The sequence below is a fragment of the Exophiala mesophila genome, assembly GCF_000836275.1.
Source record: "Exophiala mesophila strain CBS 40295 unplaced genomic scaffold supercont1.2, whole genome shotgun sequence".
Lineage (NCBI taxonomy): Eukaryota > Fungi > Ascomycota > Eurotiomycetes > Chaetothyriales > Herpotrichiellaceae > Exophiala > Exophiala mesophila.
Window position 1 is genome coordinate 2,084,192 of NW_015622505.1, and position 20,674 is coordinate 2,104,865.

At 50.2% G+C, this 20,674-nt stretch overlaps 4 protein-coding genes across 4 annotated transcripts; 2 read left to right on the forward strand and 2 right to left on the reverse strand.

Moving 5' to 3' along the window:
* The first annotated feature begins 10,309 nt into the window (after positions 1-10,309).
* Positions 10,310-12,289, forward strand: PV10_02583 (uncharacterized protein). Its single transcript, XM_016366915.1, has 2 exons — positions 10,310-10,761; positions 10,812-12,289. Exons 1-2 carry the CDS (start codon positions 10,361-10,363, stop codon positions 11,959-11,961), a joined length of 1,551 nt encoding a protein of 516 aa, XP_016226433.1. The 5' UTR covers positions 10,310-10,360; the 3' UTR covers positions 11,962-12,289.
* Positions 12,290-12,297: 8 nt separating this feature from the next.
* On the reverse strand, positions 12,298-15,420 carry PV10_02584 (uncharacterized protein). The gene has a single exon (XM_016366916.1). It carries the CDS (start codon positions 15,159-15,161, stop codon positions 12,651-12,653), a length of 2,511 nt encoding a protein of 836 aa, XP_016226434.1. The 5' UTR covers positions 15,162-15,420; the 3' UTR covers positions 12,298-12,650.
* A 182-nt stretch (positions 15,421-15,602) lies between these two features.
* PV10_02585 (uncharacterized protein) lies at positions 15,603-17,773 on the forward strand. The gene has a single exon (XM_016366917.1). The coding sequence runs from the start codon at positions 15,947-15,949 to the stop codon at positions 17,042-17,044; it is 1,098 nt and encodes a 365-aa protein (XP_016226435.1). The 5' UTR covers positions 15,603-15,946; the 3' UTR covers positions 17,045-17,773.
* On the reverse strand, positions 17,234-19,320 carry PV10_02586 (uncharacterized protein; the record flags this gene model as incomplete). Its single annotated transcript, XM_016366918.1, has 2 exons — positions 17,234-18,521; positions 18,575-19,320. 2 exons carry the CDS (start codon positions 19,318-19,320, stop codon positions 17,234-17,236), a joined length of 2,034 nt encoding a protein of 677 aa, XP_016226436.1.
* Positions 19,321-20,674: the final 1,354 nt, after the last annotated feature.

Here is a 20,674-nt window from a genome sequence, read left to right on the forward strand (position 1 = left end):
ACAAAGGGGAACGGGGTCTCCTGCAGTTCCAGTGTAGAAGATCTCATTGCCGTGGGAATCGAGGTGACGTAGAGTCAGGAAAAGGTCAATGTCTTTTGGAACTGGCCGTGCCATATAAGAGCTCATTGACACGTTCAAATGCGCCGTAATGTGACCAGTGATTTCAGTCTCCTTCTCAAATGGCGTAGTTAAGAACTGAAGGCATTCCGGAGCTTCCAAGGTCCCTAGAGCCTCATATGACAACTTCTGTATGTAGTCTGGTAGAGGAAAATCGGTTGTGAGTTGTTTCTCTGGAGTTAGATGGTATCGGGTGTACTGAGTCCTTGCGATGGGCCACTCATTTTCCTTCCGCCTTAGGAATGTCTTTTCAGCCTGGGGATCGTTATAGCCAATGTTTCCCTTCCTCAGCACCATGTCAACCGCGGGAACTTTACCTTGGCTCCACCCGGCATGATCTTCGCCTTTCAGGAACGCATCTAGAAAGCTCTTTTGCACTTCTACTTCCTCTTGATAGTAGAATGGAAGATCGTGTCGTCCGCAGATAAAGCGAAGAAACTTCTTCTGCGAGCCAGTATGGAGGTAGCCCTGAACATTTCCGCGAAGATGGAGGAGGATCCCTCCCCAGTTAGCTACCGACAGAAGAGGGACCTCGATATCTTCTAGGTTATACTCCTTGGTCGCATAATATTCTTCGTCGCGATAGTGGTTGCTAGCATTATCGGTATTCTGATCGTTTCGATTTTGCTCTAACTCCTCGAGACTTAGGTCGCCTTCAATCGTGTCTTCGCCCCAATTACGTGCCCGTCTTCCAGGGAGGCCATATTGATTCGAGACTACCTGTCGGTTCCACCAAAACTTTATGAAGCCATCTGACAATATTCCACCATGACGGCATCTATCGCGGTAGTAGTCGGACATTCCTTCCCAAGGAACTATCGCGGATAATCCCTTTGGTCGTAGGGCGGCGACTCTCCACTGGCTACCAGCGTAGTATGATATTCCTAGAAGCCCAACTTTCCCGTTCGACCATGCTTGTTCGGCTGCCCACTCGATTGCGTCGTAGAATGCCTCACACGTGGACTTTGACATTGTGTCAAGAACCCCTGGGGATTGACCCAGCCCTTGCTCATCAACGCGAACGACGGCATATCCTGAGGCAGTCCAGTAGCCGGGGTCAGGAACTTCCCAGGCTGAGTGTGCCGACTTCTGGTTGTCAGGCAATTCCGAGAATGACTGCGCGTGAAAACTGGATATCAGATTAATTACCTTCCGAAAGGAGGCATGTTGCATGATGCTGGGACTGACTCTCCATAGTAAATATCCTTGCCGTAAGGCCCGTAAGTGACTAGTACTGGCACTTGCAAAGACTCTGACACTTTCGGTCGATAAATATTGGCACGGACAACTCCCTCACTGCTTTTGAGGGGTATCGTGCAGTTTTTCTCAAATATGTAAGGGAATGTTTCCTTGTCAACCGTCCGTGCTTCTATGAATTGGCGTGGCATGATGAGCGACAACCCCGATGAAGTAAACAACTGACGAAGACCTGTTACTGGGCTCTGAAGTCTGCAAAATATCGTTTAAGCTTCGCGTCTTTAGGCGAAGATATACCGTTCAGGATCCATGTCGGCCCAAATGCTTCGGAACGTGTCCGAGCCAGGGGCCGAAGTGGTACAGCGGATCTGAAGAACTACGTACACGGTTGATTTCGTGGCGTACGATACAGTCCCCCCTCCCGTTCCAATTCTAAGTCTACCAGATTGCCAGTTCTTACCATCCTTTCACGTGTTCGGATTTTTGAACCCCCAAAACAGTTCAAGAAAGAATGATCGGCCTATGCAACGTAGTAGCGCTTGACACCGCTGCGATGGAGCCTACCATTCGCCGCCAACGCTGAATCTAAACAAACGGTCATTGACCTTCCCACCCGTCGCACGCCAAACACGATTCAGGTTCTGACGTACACGAATTAGATACAAATTCAATTCTGCAAGCATCACAGTCACAATATGGGAGCAACGAAACAGGAGACGCTTACTGCAATCACGGCAACCCCTCGGAACATCGAAGATATGAAAACGCTCTCGGCCAGACTTGCTCCTGGAGGTCTGGCAGCTTGGTCTAAGTTTCGGTTGGTTGGCCTGTATGAAGGCACTCGTCTGTGGTCAAAGTCCCAATCTGGCGGATAACTCAGATCCCGGCGGTCGACCTGGCCATTTTCATAGCTAGAGGGGGTATGGAGGGAGTTCGCAGAGTTACTGTGATGGACCTCGTAGTCGGCAAGGGTAACAGAGCGACTGAAGACAGTATTTGTTGTTGTGGTGATGGACATGTTGGATTGAGCCCAAGTGTGATATTTGATCAATATTTGTCGCAGTTGAGGATAAAACAGCAGATGAGCATTAAGTCGAAGTTCGACCCCTCAAGGCTAGACCCGCTCCCTGGCCGTCGACAGCAGAGCTCTCGGAATGTGGGTTTTCCGCATCAGATCGTCTGTCTGGGCTGGAATTGCTACATATCGCTCTTGCATCACCCGAAGCTGCAGATGTGCAAAAAAACCAACACAATTTGTTGTCATGGACCAATCAATACAACTAGTTATCGACTGTTGCATCGAAGGAAAGTGTAAGCAGGTACGATTCATTCAACAGCAGTTAGCACAGCTCCACGCAGCAACCACAGAGGCAGCAGATGAGATCTGCAAAGCCATCAGAGATGATGAGAAGCTGCCGCTATCGCACGCAGAAGTTTTGTATCTACTACTTCTGCAGTTCATACAGAAATTGGCTCACAGTGTCGACTTTCCAAGTGAAATTGAAAGAGAATACAGTATCGCTCGATCGGAAAATAACACAGTTTCACGCGAAGCATTCGGAGTCGCATATATAGTGCCACAAACATTTAATCAGATCTGCTCTTGCCTTGCGGCTGTGGCAGCCTCGATTGCTGCTGGGAACTGTGTAGTGGTTCAGGTAAGCTTCAATATCATCGTTCTCAAACTCTGAAGAACTAACCACGACGTCAAGTTACCGAAAACCACATCTACTCGTGCAGCGGTATTGCAATCGATATTGGAAAAGGGTCTTGCACAAGGAACTGTTGCTGTCGTCGACCATGCTGTTTCTCTCAATGGAGTGCCGCCCAAGTGGGTTATCAGCCTGTACGCAAGTCCAGAGGCAGTAGTTAGTGGCGATATTCCACCTTCTCAGCATACTCTGGTCCCATCCTCGGCGCGTTCCATCGCCATTGTTGACCGCTACGCAAACATGTCCGAAGCTGCTTCGAGCATTGTTCGCGCACGATTCAGCTTTGCGGGTCAAGCACCTTTGGCGCCGGACGTGATCTACATCAACGAGTTTCGTGTCAAGGAGTTCTGCCAGTCAATTACCCAACATAGCACACAATATTTCGCCCACCAAGTCGATCTAAATGGCAGCACGACTGGAGCTCTGCTGAACAAGGAGCGTCAGAACCGGAAATTCCACAATGAGCTCAGTCAAGCTGGAGAAGACGTGATTGTGTCGGGAAGCATGGGTTCTGTCGTCCTGGTCAAGGATCCAAAATCGCCTACTTTGAAGAGGAAAATTACAGAGCCGACCCTGATCATCTATCCTGTCCGCAGTATTGACGAAGCAATGGACCTTGCAAACAAAGAACAAGTACCCTTACAAGCATTGTACATTTTCGGTTCACCAGAAACTGCTAAGTATGTGGGTCAGTTCACCGATACAGATACGATCTGTGTGAACGAGATTCCGGTGGAACTGCTCGTCGGGCCAGTAACGCCAAGGGGATATGCGGTAATTCCAGGCGAACCTTATAGGACTGAGATGTTTTCGAGGCCAAAGCCTCAGTATGTAAACTTTGGCGAGCTCACGACAACTCTCGCCAGGATCCTAGATCAAGATGATCTCAGTCGCGTAACACGGTTGCGTCTAACAGCACAGAAGATTGATGTTGGAGTCCAACAACGCCCTGGTCACGCGATTGGGTTCTTTGAGCAAGGCCTTATCCTCGGCGGTGTGATGAAGTTGAGTGGAATCGTGGTGCTGGGTGCCATTCTCCAGAAGACACTGTGGACACGGCTTAGGAGATGAACTTCTCGCTCGTCGGCCGCTTTACATCTTCTATGGAGTATGTGGAAACATTCGGTGAACTTGCGAAGATGACCAGCGGCTTTTATTTTGGCTAACCCTACTTCCACCGGGTTGTTTCATCAAGCCAGTGCCATCAGCCTTTTGTGGGTATCCCAACAGTACATGGTCCCGCCAGGACTTGATGCTCAGAAACCACATCTTTTGCACCATTCTGTTGCTTGTTAGGGCAAGTGGTACATAGCGTCTGCATGGGTGCTCGTACTCCTGGGCAAATAATCAGTCAGATATTATCCTACATTCGGAGGTGTATTACACCCCTTTAAATAGAAGAAACGGTATTCATGGTAGTTCAATGTGGACGAGTCACAAGCGTACTATCGAATTGTCTGTTCGAAATGATTTGCATCCATCATCAATTGTTTGTCTGATGACTGAGAAACGAATCTCGGTACAGCAATGCGAATGTCTCTAGTCACAATATTGAAAATCGAAATTCTCAGTTGGGTCCCTCCACAATGCATTTTCGTGATATCTGCTTTCTTTTTTCAACCCTTGGCAGCTACATACGTTCCAAACGTATATTGTGAATTGCACATGTTAGTCTAGAATTGTCTCGAATCAGCTCCTTAGCACTTTAGAAAGGTGACCATCGTAGAACTCACCAGCTCCCATGTCTCTGCATATAATTTTCCAGTAGTGCCAATGTCTTCAGAAGAACCCACGGCGCCAGCCACAAACATGGCACTCATGAAGTGATCGTCCGTGGCATGAGCATCTCTATACTGCGGATGTTTCATAAGTCTGGTAATTCCTCTTCGCAGCCAAGGACCTGAATTTTGTGTGACAACATCCTCCACGGCCTGCCGAAACTCGAGGGCCCAAGCCTCTGGTGGAGTCTCTTGAGCAAAGTTATCGGTGTAATGAAGCATGGGGTCCCATCTGTTTCTGTAGAGGTTATGAACAGCGCCGCCAGAACCGATAATCAGGTAGTTCTCTTTTCGCAGGGGCCTCAACGCGGCTCCTACAGCAACATGGTAGTGGGGATCATAACGGGCGTTCATGGAGATGATGGTTGTTGGCGGGCAACCATCAGGGAACATCCGTATTAGAATGAGGTAGGTATCGTGAATCCAGTCGAATTTCGTATCCTCCTCAGCATTGAACCCAGCAGCCCGAAGCATCACAGCGCACTTTCTCGCACTCTCCAGATCAGGATTGAGCTCGTAGTCAGCATATTTAGAGGGGTGTACGTATGCGACTGGCGACTTCTTGGGCTGCGGGTTCGCCGCCACCATGATCTTGTCATTGAGAGCATCCCAGTGGGCACCCTTGACAAGAATTAACTCTTGGTCTGCAAGCACGCGTTTTCGATACCTTGCCACTTACCATCATCACCACTCCCTTGATTCCCCTCGCGCGTGCCTCGTCGCCGCATTTCTTCCAATACGTGGCAGAGGTGCTCTCTTCACCTAACATCATGGTCGAGCCATGCGAAAACCAGTGCACTGGCGTCAACGCGTTTTGCAGAGCCGCCATCCTATGGGACTTGCTTTTGAAACGCAGGCCTCATTGACTGGTTGCCATGGCATACGATATCTTTATTCGACGATTTGGATGTCGGCTTCATGTGGCTCGCGAGAAGCAAAGTCAGGCCGAAGGAGTGGGACGCTGATGTGCCACTTTCCGAGAGTGGAACCAATGAAACGGAACGCAATTCTGACCCCGCGTTTTCTAGATTTGTTTCGGCATCACTAGCTTTACGATGGATAACGCACGAGGCGGTGGAGGGGGCCCACGGGGTCCCCAGCTGGGGTGCCAACTCTAGGTCGACAGTCGAGGCGCATGGCTTCTTTCTTCCCTCGCAAAGCAGCGGACGTTTCCAGTCACCAGTCAATGTCGACTTTTGGATAGCTTCCTCGACAATCACTTGCACTCCCACCCACATCCACGCAAGCCCGTTGTGGGCGTAAGAGGGCGTAAGAGCAACATGACAGTCGACGAACCTATCAGCATTCAGCAAGGAGGGAATGTGCGTTCTCCAGCTGACACCCTCGAGCCTTCCGAATCACCGCCGGTCCCCTCTTACAGCGAATCTGGTGAGCGCGAGCACAGCCCCGGTTCACGGCGAGATCTACCATTTGCTTGCAATGTCTGCAGAAAATCATACTCCCGCGTAGGGCATCTAGCACGACACCATCGTTCCCGTAAGTAATTGCTGTGCTGCTCCGTCTATGTGGGCTTTGAACGTGTCTAACTAAGAGTCTTGTATAGATACCCTGGAGAAGCCGTTCTCCTGCAGGACCTGTGGTAAAGGTTTCTCACGCGCGTAAGCCATGAGTCTCCAACCTTGATCGTGTGTCTCATCATCATGCAGCGACGTTCTCAAACGACACACCGAGAATCACGTAAATCCAGATGCTGCGGCAAAGCGTCAGCGTAGAGAACCCTATTCTCGCCATTCTCGAGCTGCGAAGGCTTGCATGGCGTGTGCGTCGTCGAAGCTCAAATGTGAAGACGAGAAGCCTTGCCAACGATGCCTGAGGCGCGGCCTGGAGTGCCGGGTCATCAGCGGCCCAGGATCCTTTTCAAGTCCTGTCATTTCCACTGAAGACATGCAAGGTAAGAACAGGGCATGCATCTTCAAAATTGTCCTCTCGCTAAGGTGCATGTTGTTGTCTAGAGCTCGGTGCTCTGACCTCGTTAGGAGAGGACTCTGCGGCTATTGTTAATGAACTTGGCCAGGGGATGGTCGATCAGCCCATAAATTTTACAGCAGAAATCGAAAATGGCTATGCTCCATCGGCCTCGCTGAACGGTCCCTCTGAACAACAATACACAGGACCGCTCTCAGAGAGTCGTCTCGAACATGAGTCGAGCGAAGTCCCATCTCTTACTGGGTTACAGATGCACAATAATGACATGCTCAGTCGCGGTTCAGTCCAGTCGACGTTACAGGTGCAAGATGCCCAGAGCTCTTCTTTAAACGATTCAGTAGACCCACTGGAGAGTTTCCTAAACGACATACTTTTGTCCGGACCGGCTCTGGACCCTTTCTCATCAGCAGATCTAGCCGTTGAGACGATAAGTACGTCGAGGGATTACCTAAACTTTGGCATGGACTGGCTGGAGGCGGATGGATTTGGTGCCCTTTCACCAATAGGAATCGAGAACTCTGATGCAATTCAAAGCATCGTTGACGGTGGACCATTGCAAAAACGTCAGAATCAAAACCAGAACCATCAAGTACATCCTACATCTGGTACGAGGACGCCAGTGGCTGCTGCAGATGCCGTCGAGATCGGTGTTTGCGCTGACGCTTTCAGAAAATCGGTATGGCGGTGGATTCCCGCACAGAGTGATCACCAAGGAGCCGACCAGGTGAATCTGTCATGGGATTGTGATGATCTCGAAACGCCCCAATCACTCAGTGAAGGTGTTGCTCATATATCACAACAGCATATTGATTCAGCTGGGCGAGACAGCATTCTGGCTATGGTGCTTAGCACCTGTGAGGGAAAAATGGTTCGCAATATTGTCTCCGCGTTCCCTAATGTGGAACTGCTCGACAATCTGATGCATTACTATCTACGGCGGCATTTCCATCAAATTTCTTCATGGTTACACTTTCCAACTTTCAAAGTCAAAACTGAAACTCCAGAATTGTTGGTGATGCTCATCGCAACTGGCGCCGCTATCTGCCCCGAGCCAGCCCTACAGAAGTTAGGATTTGCTCTCCAAGAGGCCGTCAGCATAGCTCTACCGATTGCCGTAAGTGTGACTTCAACATGACTTTTTGGGACGATTGGGTGATAACCACAAGTGGCGCAGTTTGAGCGCGACAATCGAACGACGAGGAGCCTCGAGCATCTTCAGGCATTTGCCTTGCAGCTCGAGGTTGGTCTTTGGAGTGGCAATAAAAGGAGAATGGAGCTTTCTGAGAGCGCCACTCTGCATCTAATCACGGTATGGGGCCAATCTTCCAAACGATCTTGACGTCTGGGCCTCGACAGGCTGATCAGTTCAACAGATGTTGCGACGAGCGGGTTCATTCCAGCGACGGACATTGCATAGCAGCAGCATTCCAGCACAAGCGGATAACCAAGAGATTTTGGAAATCAAGTGGCGCAAGTGGGTTCATTTGGAGTCATTGAAGCGGTAGGCAACTTCAGTCCTGGAAGAGATCCCTTACTGACTTGGAACTCCCACAAAGGCTCACATTCCACACCATGATACATGATGCAGAGTCATCAATGGCTCTGCAGACCCCACCTCTTATTGCATCCACTGAGCTTCTACTCGACCCCCCTGCCTGTCAGCAGCTATGGCAAGCTGGAACGTCCAGTGAATGGCGCGATATTTATATCCAAGTCCATTTGTCGGCATCCACGATTCCGCAGCAAATGTCTAGACCGCTTTCAAGCTTTGTCGTTGACATTAACCCTCTTCGTGGTTTCAAAAGCAACGATCTGCCTTTCTCTGTCCTTATTGTCCTTTGCACATGCTGGCAATTGGTATGGAACCACCTCCAACTGAGCTCGGTCTTGGAAAGCCAACATCTCTCCCCCCCTAACACTGTCGCCGGCCTATACACCAATGCACCACATCACGAACTACGCCAGGCGCTTGAGCGAATCCGCTTGCACCTTAGTGAGTGGAAAGATCAGCTTAGACATCAGCACCTCAAACTCCAGGTGATCCTGGACCGCATTTTGCTAAATCTGCACCTGCCATTCGATCTCGTGCAGAATTTTGCCGGAAAAGAGGGCGAAGAAGAGGCACGACGTGCCTATCCAGCTCTCGGTCTATGGGCTCGCAGCCGTCAGGCGCGAGAGGCCATACGTTACGCCGGCCAAGTTTTGAAAGCGGTGAGGTCCTTTGAGAACCACCACGTCTCGGTGCTCCACTTTGAGCACATCTGCGTGTACCATGCCAGCCTGGCGCTGTGGACATGGTCAGTGGTCTCATGTGTAGACTCGTCCTCGCCTTCTTCCATGATGGCAAAGCAGCTAAACCTTTCTGACTTAGTTTGGTTGGACTCAGACGACCACGCCACCGTGGAGCGGTGGATCTATCTTGGTCTCGGCTGTCCTGTCGTCTCTGATTATTCTGGCGGCGATGGGTCATTGCTTGAAGACAGATCGCGCCCGTTTGTCTCGCTGACTCACCCAGAGTCAGTGATTAATAACTGTACTGTGCTCCTACAGACCCAGATCCTGCACAACAGCAACAACGGTGGCCTGCCCTTAGTGGACAACCTTCGTCAGCTGATGCGTGAGTTAGGCCGTGCTACTCGAGGGCTGGAGAAGTCAAAGATGGCTCGATAGTGCGGGAGAACGCGGAGACATATATTAAAGAGTATACAGACTCATGCCCTCTGTCATTCGAGCGCGCTCACTTATTTTAAGTTTGTTTATGGAGAAGTGGTAAAACTGTACTTGCAGGCTGCCCCTCGCCTCGTCCACTATGTGTTTAGATTGAATACATATGACGACAAAACACGTGCCGAAACAGGACATACGCAGGCGAGTCCAGAATCAGGGTCCGAAGTGATCCAGGCCGAGTCATTGCGATCAAAATGTCGGCCACAGAACATGCTGTGAGGAGAATCCGCTTTCTTCGCATCGTGCTGAGACACAACAGCAACTCTGAGGTTCAAAGATATCAAGCGGAGCTTCAGCGTAGAGTGCTACGGGATCTTGAGTGCTCAACATGTCAAGACCACGGCGCTATAAGACAGCTCAGAGTGTAGGGACGATGCTGTAGATTGGGACCGAGAAGAAGGATATTGTGATAAAGTCTTCTTGCCTAGCTAAAGCCTCTGAGAGAGAGAGAAACGGTCTCAGCCTATGTAATAGGCGGGCCAGCCCAGCTGGACATTATACAGCATCATTGATGATCAAGTCTAGATGAACAATAAGGGCCCATGTTCATAGCATTTCAATTTGACAGTATGCTTGCGTATTGTCGTGGACTCTGACTTGAAAGCCGAGAAATGACACACCCCGCACCTGTTGGATTCGACGCCGCCTTAACGGGAGCCTTAGCAAGACTTAAGCTACATAAGGGGATTAACATGGTCAGTAAGGCGTCCCGTGGGCGTCCAAGTAGCGCCACAGTTGTGCTTATTCCTCGGTTCACCTTCCCCATTGTCTGTAGAGGATATCTCCTGAGATGGACTTTCAGCTACGATCATCACTTGCGACAAGATGTCACACGCCTGAGGCATTGAGAGTGCCAGCGCTGGACTCTGTGGAGCAAATGAGATGCTACAGCCTTTCCTTCTGATCACGGGCATTGCCTACATATCTTTTCTTCTCACTCGATATGTTATCAGCGAACGAAAACATCAACGCCAGGCTCGACAGTGGGGTTGTCAGGCCCCCCCTCGAGAACAAGGAACCTGGTATGGCGTGACGATTCTCAAAGATTTCATTCAAGCGCTGAAGGAGGAGCGTGCTACTCAATATATCATTCAGTGGCAAGAGAGAAACCCAGCGACGTATGACACTAGGTTTTTCGATAGCGTTGTTCTTCAGACTTGCGAACCTGCAAACATCCAAGCCCTCCTCGCATCCCAATTTGAGGACTTTTGCCTGGGACATCGTCTGCAAGCTTGGTCGCCTATGTTTGGAAAAGGCATTTTCACCACTGACGGTGCTGAATGGTTTGTGCACCCTCCGGAATACACCGGCTCGCCAACTGATTTGTATACAGGAAGCATCAACGGGCAATGCTGCGACCACAATTTGCTAGAGAGGTTTTGCAGGACTTTGATACGGAGGAGAGGCACCACAAGAATCTGCTGCATCATCTCACAGTCCGGCCGGACGGATGGACTGACAGAGTCGACTTACAGCCTTTGTTCATGCGCTTGACCATGGATTCGAGCACAGAACTTCTTTTTGGTCAGAGCACCAACTCTCAGATGGCAGCCCTCAGCAGTGAAGGCAAGCTTGGAACAGGGCTTGGGTGGAAGTCATTCAACGATGCTTACGAAGGTAGTTTGAAGGCTGTGGGGATTCGAAACTTTCTCGAAGACTTGTACTGGCTCTACAGCCCCAGACAATACAAAGAGGATGTCAAGGTGGTGCATAACTATGTTGATCATTTTGTTCAACAGGGTCTGCACCGTGCATCCTCCGGCGATGTCCAGGCCAACGACCGGTCCAAGAAATATTGTTTTCTCGATGAACTTGCCAAAGAGACCCAGAACCCTGTCGAACTACGCGATAATTTACTGAACATACTGATCGCTGGACGAGATACAACCTCCAGCCTTTTAGGCTGGACGATCTACTTACTAGGTCAAAACCCTGGCATCTTTCATAAACTGCGCCAAATTGTCCTTCGTGACTTTGGAACATATGAATCGCCAGAGAACCTCGACTTCGCATCCATCAAGGGCTGCACATATCTTCAACATGTTTTGAACGAGGGCCTACGGCTACACCCACCTGTACCAGCTAATGCCAGATTTGCAGTCCGAGACACCACTTTACCCGTCGGTGGAGGTCCTGACGGAAACTCTCCTATTTACGTCCGTAAAGGACAGTCGGTCGCATACTTTGTGGGCGCTATGCACCGACGAAAAGATCTCTGGGGAGACGATGCCAACGAATTTCGCCCGGATCGCTGGATTGGCCGCAAGCCGAAATGGGACTATCTCCCATTTAGTGGTGGCCCGAGAATCTGTCTAGGTCAGCAGCAAGCCTTGACTTTGGCTGGTTTCACGATAATTCGTCTCCTACAGAAATTCGATGACATACAGCCTGCTGATAATGGAGAGAGGGCTCGACACCTCTTTACGCTCACAGATGCTCCGCGTTATTGCTGGGTCAGGCTACATGATGCCTCGCGCAGCTAGTGGGGATTGCCAAACTATGAGGATTCTTCGACCTTTTGTGAATCGGGGAGGTGGACCAACCGAAACATCACAATTAACGACTGTTCGACGTTTATGCCTGGAGAGTTCTGTGGTTGTTCAATTAAATATTGATATTTGTCCGCATGCTTGCTCTTGCAAGGGATTCTGTTTGTGATTGTTTCTGGCAGCGTCTTATGGCTATATGTAGCTATAGATTCATTCTTGGCTATCTAGTGACCCGGTACAATAACGTTGTCCTCGTACGGCGCCTTCTGCGTGAGGCTTTCAATCACTAATGACACATTGATTTTACTGGCATGGTGCAAGTCTCATGGGACTCGGGCGCTGCGTAATCCATTCATTGTGGATGGGGGTTTCAATCACCCGCTCCATGTTTATATATCTATATGTATAAACACATCTCTGTTCCATGTGTTTCATCATCGACAACAGGAACGCCTTGCTAAACGCATAGGAAAGGTTGCCTTTGCACCTTAGTGTATGTGCCGTCAGGCCTCCTCTCTTCCCATATTGGGACAACCTTTCAAGCCATGGCCAAAGCAGAAGACGGCAAAGGAGGAGAGCGGCTTCATAGCGAATGGGCTGGAAAGACTAATTGCGTACTTCCATCTTCAGGCGACTTGGATTCCTGCGTGGGATAGTAGCAGACATGAAACTCTCATCATTGCCTAGCGGTAGGAAGATCCCCTCTCTGCAATGGCTCTGGAGAGTGTGTTTGCGAACCTCGAAACCATGTCCGTGTCGAATTTAGCTGTTTCAATGGCTTGAAGGACAGGCTTGATGCCGACACCGACCTCTTCACTACGTGTGATGTCCTTGATCTCTGCAATTGCTCGAGATACGTCATTTGAGCTGAAAGCTTTGGAATCCTTCATGACGTACGCCAACTCATCATAAGTACGGACATTTGCGATCGGAATGTCTGCATTGAAGTGGCGCCAGAAGTCAAGTTGCTGAAGCGTTGTCCTTTCGGCGGCAGTTGCAAGAATGAGAAGACTCCTCCCTGGTGGGGGCTCCTTTCTCAGTAAGGCGATGAGGGTCTTCAGGATGGGGTTACTGAATCGAGGCCCAATAGGCGTCCATTCGCAAAACTCCTCAATGTCATCAATGACGACGGCGCTTGCTGTACTCTTATGGGCGTCCATGAATATGCGGCTCAGGTAGGAGATCTTCTGGTGTTCGCTCATTTCCAAGGTGTCTTTATTGCTCACCAGCTTGATGAATGGATACCCCGAGTCGATAGCGATCTTGGCTGCTAGAGCTGTCTTGCCCGACCCGGGCGGGCCATGGAGGCACACCGAGAAGAAAGGAGTCGACTGTGGGTTTCTTACCTGCTCCACAAACAATTTACCTTCTTCGAGAACTTCCTTGACATAGGGGGAGAAATGAATGATGCCTCCTCGCAGGCAGGCAGTCAGCTCGCCTTCCGACACGCCAAAGGCAGGCTTCACTTCTTCCAAGGCACGGTCAAAGTCTTCTTTCTTGACAACCAATTCATTGACGTCGTCGGAAATGCCAGCCATGGTGCCAACCTTGACATGGCGATTGAGTGCAAAAGAGGTGGCGGATCTAACAAGTCCACCAATCTCTGCGCCAGAGAAGTTTTTGGTTTTGGTCGCTAGGTCGTTGATATCGACATCAGGGTCCAGTCGATTCTCATTTCTGATTTTCTGAGTATGAATCTTCAGAATTTGGACTCGACCATGCTCATCAGGCAGTGATATCTCAACATGAAGCTCGAGTCGACCGGGCCGCAGCAGAGCGTCATCGATCATGTCTTTTCGATTTGTCATGCCAATAAGGAGGATGTTGTTGAGCTGGTCAACGCCATCGAGTTTTGACAAGAGTTGATTGACGACACTATCCCCGACACCTGTGCCGCCCCCAGCTCCACTACCTCTCTGCTTGCAAACGGCATCCAGTTCATCAAAGATGATAATATGAAGACCAGACTCGTCGCCCTTCTCCTTGTATTCCTTTTCTGCATCGGCAAAAAGTTTGCGAACATTCTCTTCCGATTGACCAACATACTTATTGAGTACTTCAGGGCCGTTTATGACCTTGGGCTCACGAGCGTTGAGCATCTTTCCAATCTGACGAGCAATCAAAGTTTTGCCGGTGCCGGGAGGTCCGTACAAAAGGATGCCTTTGACATGCTGGATGCCCAACTTTTCGACAAGACCTGGTGGGAAGACACGACTGGCAAAGGCTCTGCGGAAGATGACTGCAAATTCCGAATCCAGGCCACCGATGCCCATGTCCTCAAACTTGAAATCGGGAGCAATGATTGAATTGGCAGCAGGGCGTCTTGAAGAAGCCTTGAGGTTGATGGCTGTCTTTGTGTCCTTGAAGAAATTGATCTGGGTCTGCGGGGTGAGAATACCACGTGCTTGAGGATCCGTGGTTGTCGGGGCTGCGGCAGCACCAGCCTTCTCGCTGAGTTCGGCCAACTGAACAGTCTTGACGACGAGATTGAGCGGTATACTTTTGAGATCCATTAAGAATCTTTGGGTGGGGGCAAACATTTGGCTGTTGAAAAGCTTTGTCACCTCCTTAGCCAAGTCATCCTGGTCATAGGGGGTGTCCACAATCTTTCTGGTGCTGGCGAAACCGATTTCGATATCCATGGATCCAATATAAGCCGAGCTGCCACGGCTGAAGGCGTCAAAGGGTTCAGCGGTGAGCTGATCCGTCAAAGCTACGCCCATCCAAGATCTCTGCGGCTCGCTTAAGCCGATCATACCCCTTGGAAAGTTGTCTAGTGGGCGTGCCGAAACCACATACTTTTGATTGATAAGGAGAAAGATATCAGTACCGTCTCGAGACATAGGGAGATCTTGCGTTGAGACCGCCACCAGATTTCGAAAGGTATAGGTGTTGTCAGGGCTCTTGGTTGGTTGAAGTGTTAATGCAGGGCCGTGTGATCCTCGACTGCTCATGGGCTGATGGCCTTGCTGACGAGGAGGAGCATTTCTTGAGGGTAGGGCTGGATTGCCCCCATAGCCACGACTTCTTGGGTCATCATAGCCACCCATCGGGGTGTCATATGGACCAGGAGGCCCACCATATCCTCCGCCGCCTGGTGGCCTGCGTTGAGGAGAGGGCTGTTGCCCATAGGATTCGCGGGGTGGCTGTTGTGGCTGCTGGTTGGAACCAAATAGATTGTTTCTGTTGAACATGATGTGTCGGCGGAATAGAGTAGGGTATGAGACGGGGAGAAGGAAGAGGAGAAGTGGGCTTCTTATGACAATGGGGAGGAATGTCGGCGCCTGCGCCTAGTCTTTGTGGATGACAGAGGACAGGTGTTGTTTCTAGAGACGTGGAGAAAGAGTTGAGGTGGTGAAGGATCACAAGATTTGAGGACTGGGTGAAAGGTAGAATCGAGTCGAGTTCGTTATAGGGCAGAAAGACTAGAAAGGACCGCTGACTATGTGGGAGGATGATTGAAGCCGTCCATAAGCCTGAATGCGGCGTCGATTGTCTGGATCATCATGGAAGCAGTCCGGAACGGAAGAATGATGCTCCGACGCCGACTCGTGGATGGGACAGGAATGCTGACACACACTCTTGTGACTTTGAGGAACACAATCTCTGTTATTTACAGCTTGGTTTGCTCCATTGGACTTCTTCTCAAGATCTATGACATGGAAACTTCTACAATGTCCAGCCTTGATCGGGCACTGCCGTCCACCTTGAGGTTTCGTATTGTCGAATCGTAAAGCCTTGCTGAATCTTGGCAAGGCTGAACTCCATCGATAAGGCTGTGTGATATCTCATCCTGCGAAGAGCGACGTCATACGAACATTGCCCACAACCAGTTCTCTTTTTATCACCTTGTCCACCATTACCTCGATGAATGACTAGCCTTTGGATGATTCAGCAGCCTGCTGTTCATCTGTAGGAATGACGCCATCACCCTGTTAATGACAGGTTATCCTTCTGGTCTCGCCCATCGCCCTCCACAATGCCTCTCCATCTCCTCGGGAAGAAGTCATGGAACGTCTACAATCCTGCCAATATCGAGCGAGTCCGACGTGACGAAGCAGAGGCAAAAAAGCAAGAAGAGAAGGCAGAGCGCAAAGCGCGGCAGGATGAAGCGGATGACCGACTCGCCATTCTAAGAGGAGATAAACAAGGCGGACCTACCGAACGGGACATCGTTGAAGGGTCGGTTGATCATCGCAGATCCAAGAAGCGGAAACTGATTGGTGAAGATGACACCGACCGAGACATTCGATTGGCGCAGCAAAGCCAAGCGCAATCCAATACATCGCTCCAATCTACTCTGCATCGCGGGCAAGGAGACCGAGCCATCTCTCTGACGGACAAGAAAGGCAACTTTTCGTTAATCCCCCAGTCCCAATCCCAGGTTCAGTCTCAACCTAGATCACGTGTTGACGACAATCCAACTCACTTCTATCTCTCTTCCGCTGCCACCGGCCAGACGTCCACCGGCCTCCATCAGCCATGGTACAAAATACCAAAAGGGGAAGACCAAACGCAGTGGGGTTCAACATCTCCACGTCGCCAGGAACGTGAAGCAGAACGTCTCTCGACTAACGACCCGCTTGCTTTGATGAAACGTGGAGTGAAAAAGCTACGTGAATCGGAGCGTGAGAGGCAGCAGTGGCGAGAGCAAAGGGAACGAGATCTACGAGAGGTGGAGGATATGGCCAGGCGAGAACGAAGGAGGAAGGAGAGGCAAGATCACCATCACAACCGGGACCATGATAGGAAACAACACGGGAGACATCATGAAGATGGCGAAAGCCATGGGCGCCACCCCCGCCACCATCGTCGCCATCATCAAGCTGTCGAGCAGACCGGCTCCCGAAAGTCAGCGCCATCCGATGTCGAAGACCTCGACAGTCTAGAGGATTTTGATCTTGACAAGGGACATTCTCGAGTCGATCTACCACCTGATCACGATCGCCATAGGCGTAGACGTGATAAGTCCGACAGGGAGAGGCGTGATGATCAGGTGCAAATGCCCGGCGAGAGTCATCCTCGTTGGGCATCGCGCCATAGCTATGAAAAGGTTCACAAAACGCAGTCTCATTAACAATCTCCATGGCGTTGCATGGAAAGGTTAAATTCTATTTTCAATTACATTCCGAATGTGAGAATCAAAACAACGGACGCCAGGACTAAACTAGGCAACCAAAACAAGATCAAATGGATCGAAGCCAATGAATCCAAATCTCAACTCCAGCTACTCGCTGACCTATGCCATATCTTCACCAAAGTCGGTCTAGGCTGATCGCGCCCGCTTGCCCTGAGGCTCATGAGGCGGTTCTTCTGCCGCCCCGCGTTTTAAACTCATAGCGTTCTTAGGGGAAGCCTTGCTCGCGGCCGCATCTTTCCCACCTGGTTTAGACTGGAGATCTCCCCACTGACGAGGGAAGCTACCAGAGCCAGACACAGTCGCTTTTTGCAGATCGTTATTTTCCACCGTGACTGTGACCGACAAGGTCTGATTCTCGGATGTGCCTGGGATGTCGTCCGCCAAATACTTTGGGAAGTTGATTGTTTCGCCATTAAACTCAACGACAACAGAGATGAAGGCTTTCCCAGGCGGCGGGCCTTCTCCTTTCTCAGGTTCAGGGTCCTCGTCGCGCTCGTCGTCCTCATCGTTATCGCCTTCCTTGTCGCCGTCCTTATCTCTGGATGGATTGGAGGCAGGTGGTTCGGGTAAGTTTGTATAAGTACTCAACGGAAATGGTTGTAGCGACAATTCTTCCAGTGGTGTGACCTCCCTTTCCCCGATCGTCGCTTGTGTTTGCTGTGCTGTCTCGATCTTTGATGATGACTGCTTCTCGGGCGAGGGTGCTCTGGGCTCTTCCTCGTCTGCATCCGCAACTCTTTCAAAAAGCAGCAGATACGGCGTGAAAGGATCCTTGAAATTCTGTTCTTTCCGAGCTTGGACCAAAGTTGACTTTGTGACTTTTTCATCATTGAAACGGTACCATACGTTGTTGATCCAAGCCCAGGCGATATAGTGCCCAGCACCTGGTGCTCCCCGGTGACACACGAACGCCCTGAGTCGGTATTGAGCCGATTTCTTTCCAGCCAAGGTTTCGTCCACATGTGGCGTCAAGTCGAGCTCCTCAGGAATGTCAATTCGTGTGTTGATCTTGCACAGTCCGTCCTCATTAAATCCGGTCCTTCGCAATTGCACAATGAGGACCTCCGGCAGTGACCAGATTCTCTTCCATGAGTAATCCTCTCGGGTCGGGGGTGGCGGGCGTTTGATCTCGTTCTGCTTGTTATATGCGTCCCTCTCGGCTTCCTGCTTGTCCGCCTTCTGACCACATTCTGGACACTTACGGCCGGGGACAACACTCTTAACGTCACTTGCAATCAGGTCTTCCAACAGTACCGTTTCCTCGCTCTCCGACATAGCAAATCCCCAACCTTGATCTTCTACAAGTCTGGGATCTCGGATTCGAATGTTTTTCCCCGGCTGCGACCGACACCAAGAGCAGCCGAAACGTTCAGCAAACTGGATCTGGACCATCTCTTGTTGAGACGGAATGGCGCTGCTAATAGGTCAGCCAGACATCTTGATTCGCAACCAACGGAACCCACTTACCGGCCGTAATACTGCTCGCGAACATGCCGAGCTACATCAAAGATGAAAAGCAGAAGCTCCTGAGGATCTTCTTGGTTATCGCCAATTTTGTCAGCCAAATCATCTTCAGGGTCTGCGGTCCAACTGTAGCAGCCTACGTCCTGATGATCCTGCAAATGAGTCCAGAAATCTTGCATTCTTTGTTTGATCAGCTGTGGGCTGGCAGCATTGGCCTCCTTCCCTGCCCGGGACCAACTTTGCCATAATTCGTACAGAATGACAAAGGCATCTGCATAGTCCTTTGGCCCTGATTCGGCTATGGCCTTATCTATGCACACCTTGTACCGGTCTTGAATCCAGGACATAAAACGGGGACTGGCAAGGAGCATCACGATAGCAGAATTCCGAAAGCAAACATTGCCGGTGTCATTTACGAAGCCGACGGGAACCATCTTCTGAGTGACACTGGCAGCCTCCTGCTGTGCAGCCCTCCTCGCGATTCCATAATCTGGAGCAGGTGGAAATGAGACTCTTGTGTCTGAATGGGTAGGTGTCGACAGCCTTAGGTGGTCTGGGGTGCTTGCGGTGGTGCTTGTCGGAGACGGTGTCTTTCTCGTACTGGTCGTCTCAGACTCACTAACATCCGCTGGTGCCTTCTTGCCTTTGGTCTTTCGCTTCGGCGCCGCTTTCTTCGGAGCTGGCTGAGCGAGCTCTTCACCGGACTCAGCGGCTTCAATTGCCCGTCTCTCTCGGCGTGTTTGGACCATTTTGGCGGAGATTTATGTTGTCGCTCTGAATGCTGCAACCTGATACGTTCTTTGCATATAGTATGCTTTCGTTAAATGAGAAGATGGCTCAAAATGTGACTCTAGAGTCAATAGTGGATAAACAATCGAGATTGAAAGTCCCAAAGACAGGAATAATATTGACGGGATAACCGTCTGATGGTACAAGGTCATATTATGGCATGAGATCCTTAACAAAGCAGACATCGTTGCTCTCTGCTTCTGTATGTTTGCGGACGGAAGCATGGAGTTCTGCTCAAAGCAAGAACAATGGAAAAAGAGAGGACTATAGGCAAACGATTGAACGAAGATGAGAAGTACTTGTAACAAAGACATAATTTGCAGAAGCATTCCTCTCGGTAGACCGATACTTTGAAATAGTGCATACGGCCTCGACATGTTGAGAGTATTGGGTGTTGCTGAAGAGGCTATTTGTTGACCGTTTGCAGAAGCAACCAGAACAAAGGTTTGGGTCCGCTCATATCTACCGATGAATAATGATGCAAACGGTAGGGGAGAATTGAAGTAAAGTCTTTTCACTGGGAAAAACGTCGGCTTCCAGATAATGAAAGGAGAATTAAGTATCTATTAGAGCATTTCGGAGGAGTTTGTATTTGCGAGGGACTGACGAGGCTGAACATCCCTAGGTCACGTGCGAGGAATGATCCACTCGTGGTATCTCGCATGGAATGCAAAACCTGAGCATTAAACCGGGGTTGGAATATAGATATTAATATATATAGTCTTAAGTCATTCACTAAAACGATCGTTTGCTCAATGCAACATTAAACAGTCCAAAAAGAGAACAGGCCAACCCAACAACACCTACATCAAAGGCATTGAGTTGGCCTAGATAGGACATCATTTTTCCACAGGTCTTCCCGTTGCATTGCCAAAGAACTTCCTCCAATCCTCAGAACTGCGGCCTGTCGTCGAAAGGTTGGAATTCTCTGTGGAGAATGAAACGGGCGGCTTCTCCGAGATTTGCTTCTCTTGTACGCCATCCCCCTCTGATCTCTTCAGGAATTTCCGCACTTTTCTCCTGTTTCGCACACAAAATACCAGCGCGATCGCCAGACCAAGCACACCAACAATGATGGAAACAATAATGCCCGCTCTTGCACCAGCTCCTAGTCCTGAAGATGCGAGGTTGTCCGTGTCTGCGGGACTAGCAGAAGGTGATTCGCTCCCCACACGAGGCATGGAACTTGATATAGGCATCCCATCGACCCCGGTCGCATTCGCAGTTGGCTCAGCCGTGGATTGAGTGGATGTAGGAGTGACAAGGCGGGTTTGTGAAAGAGCATAAAATGATGGTGCGCCTTGAGTACTGGTC

Coding starts and splice junctions, on each gene's coding strand:
- PV10_02583 (XM_016366915.1), top strand. CDS start 10,361: ATGCTACAGCCTTTCCTTCTGATCACGGGCATTGCCTACATATCTTTT. Junction 10,762..10,811: donor ACCACTGACGGTGCTGAATG/GTTTGTGCACCC, acceptor ATTTGTATACAG/GAAGCATCAACGGGCAATGC.
- PV10_02584 (XM_016366916.1), bottom strand. CDS start 15,161: ATGTTCAACAGAAACAATCTATTTGGTTCCAACCAGCAGCCACAACAG.
- PV10_02585 (XM_016366917.1), top strand. CDS start 15,947: ATGCCTCTCCATCTCCTCGGGAAGAAGTCATGGAACGTCTACAATCCT.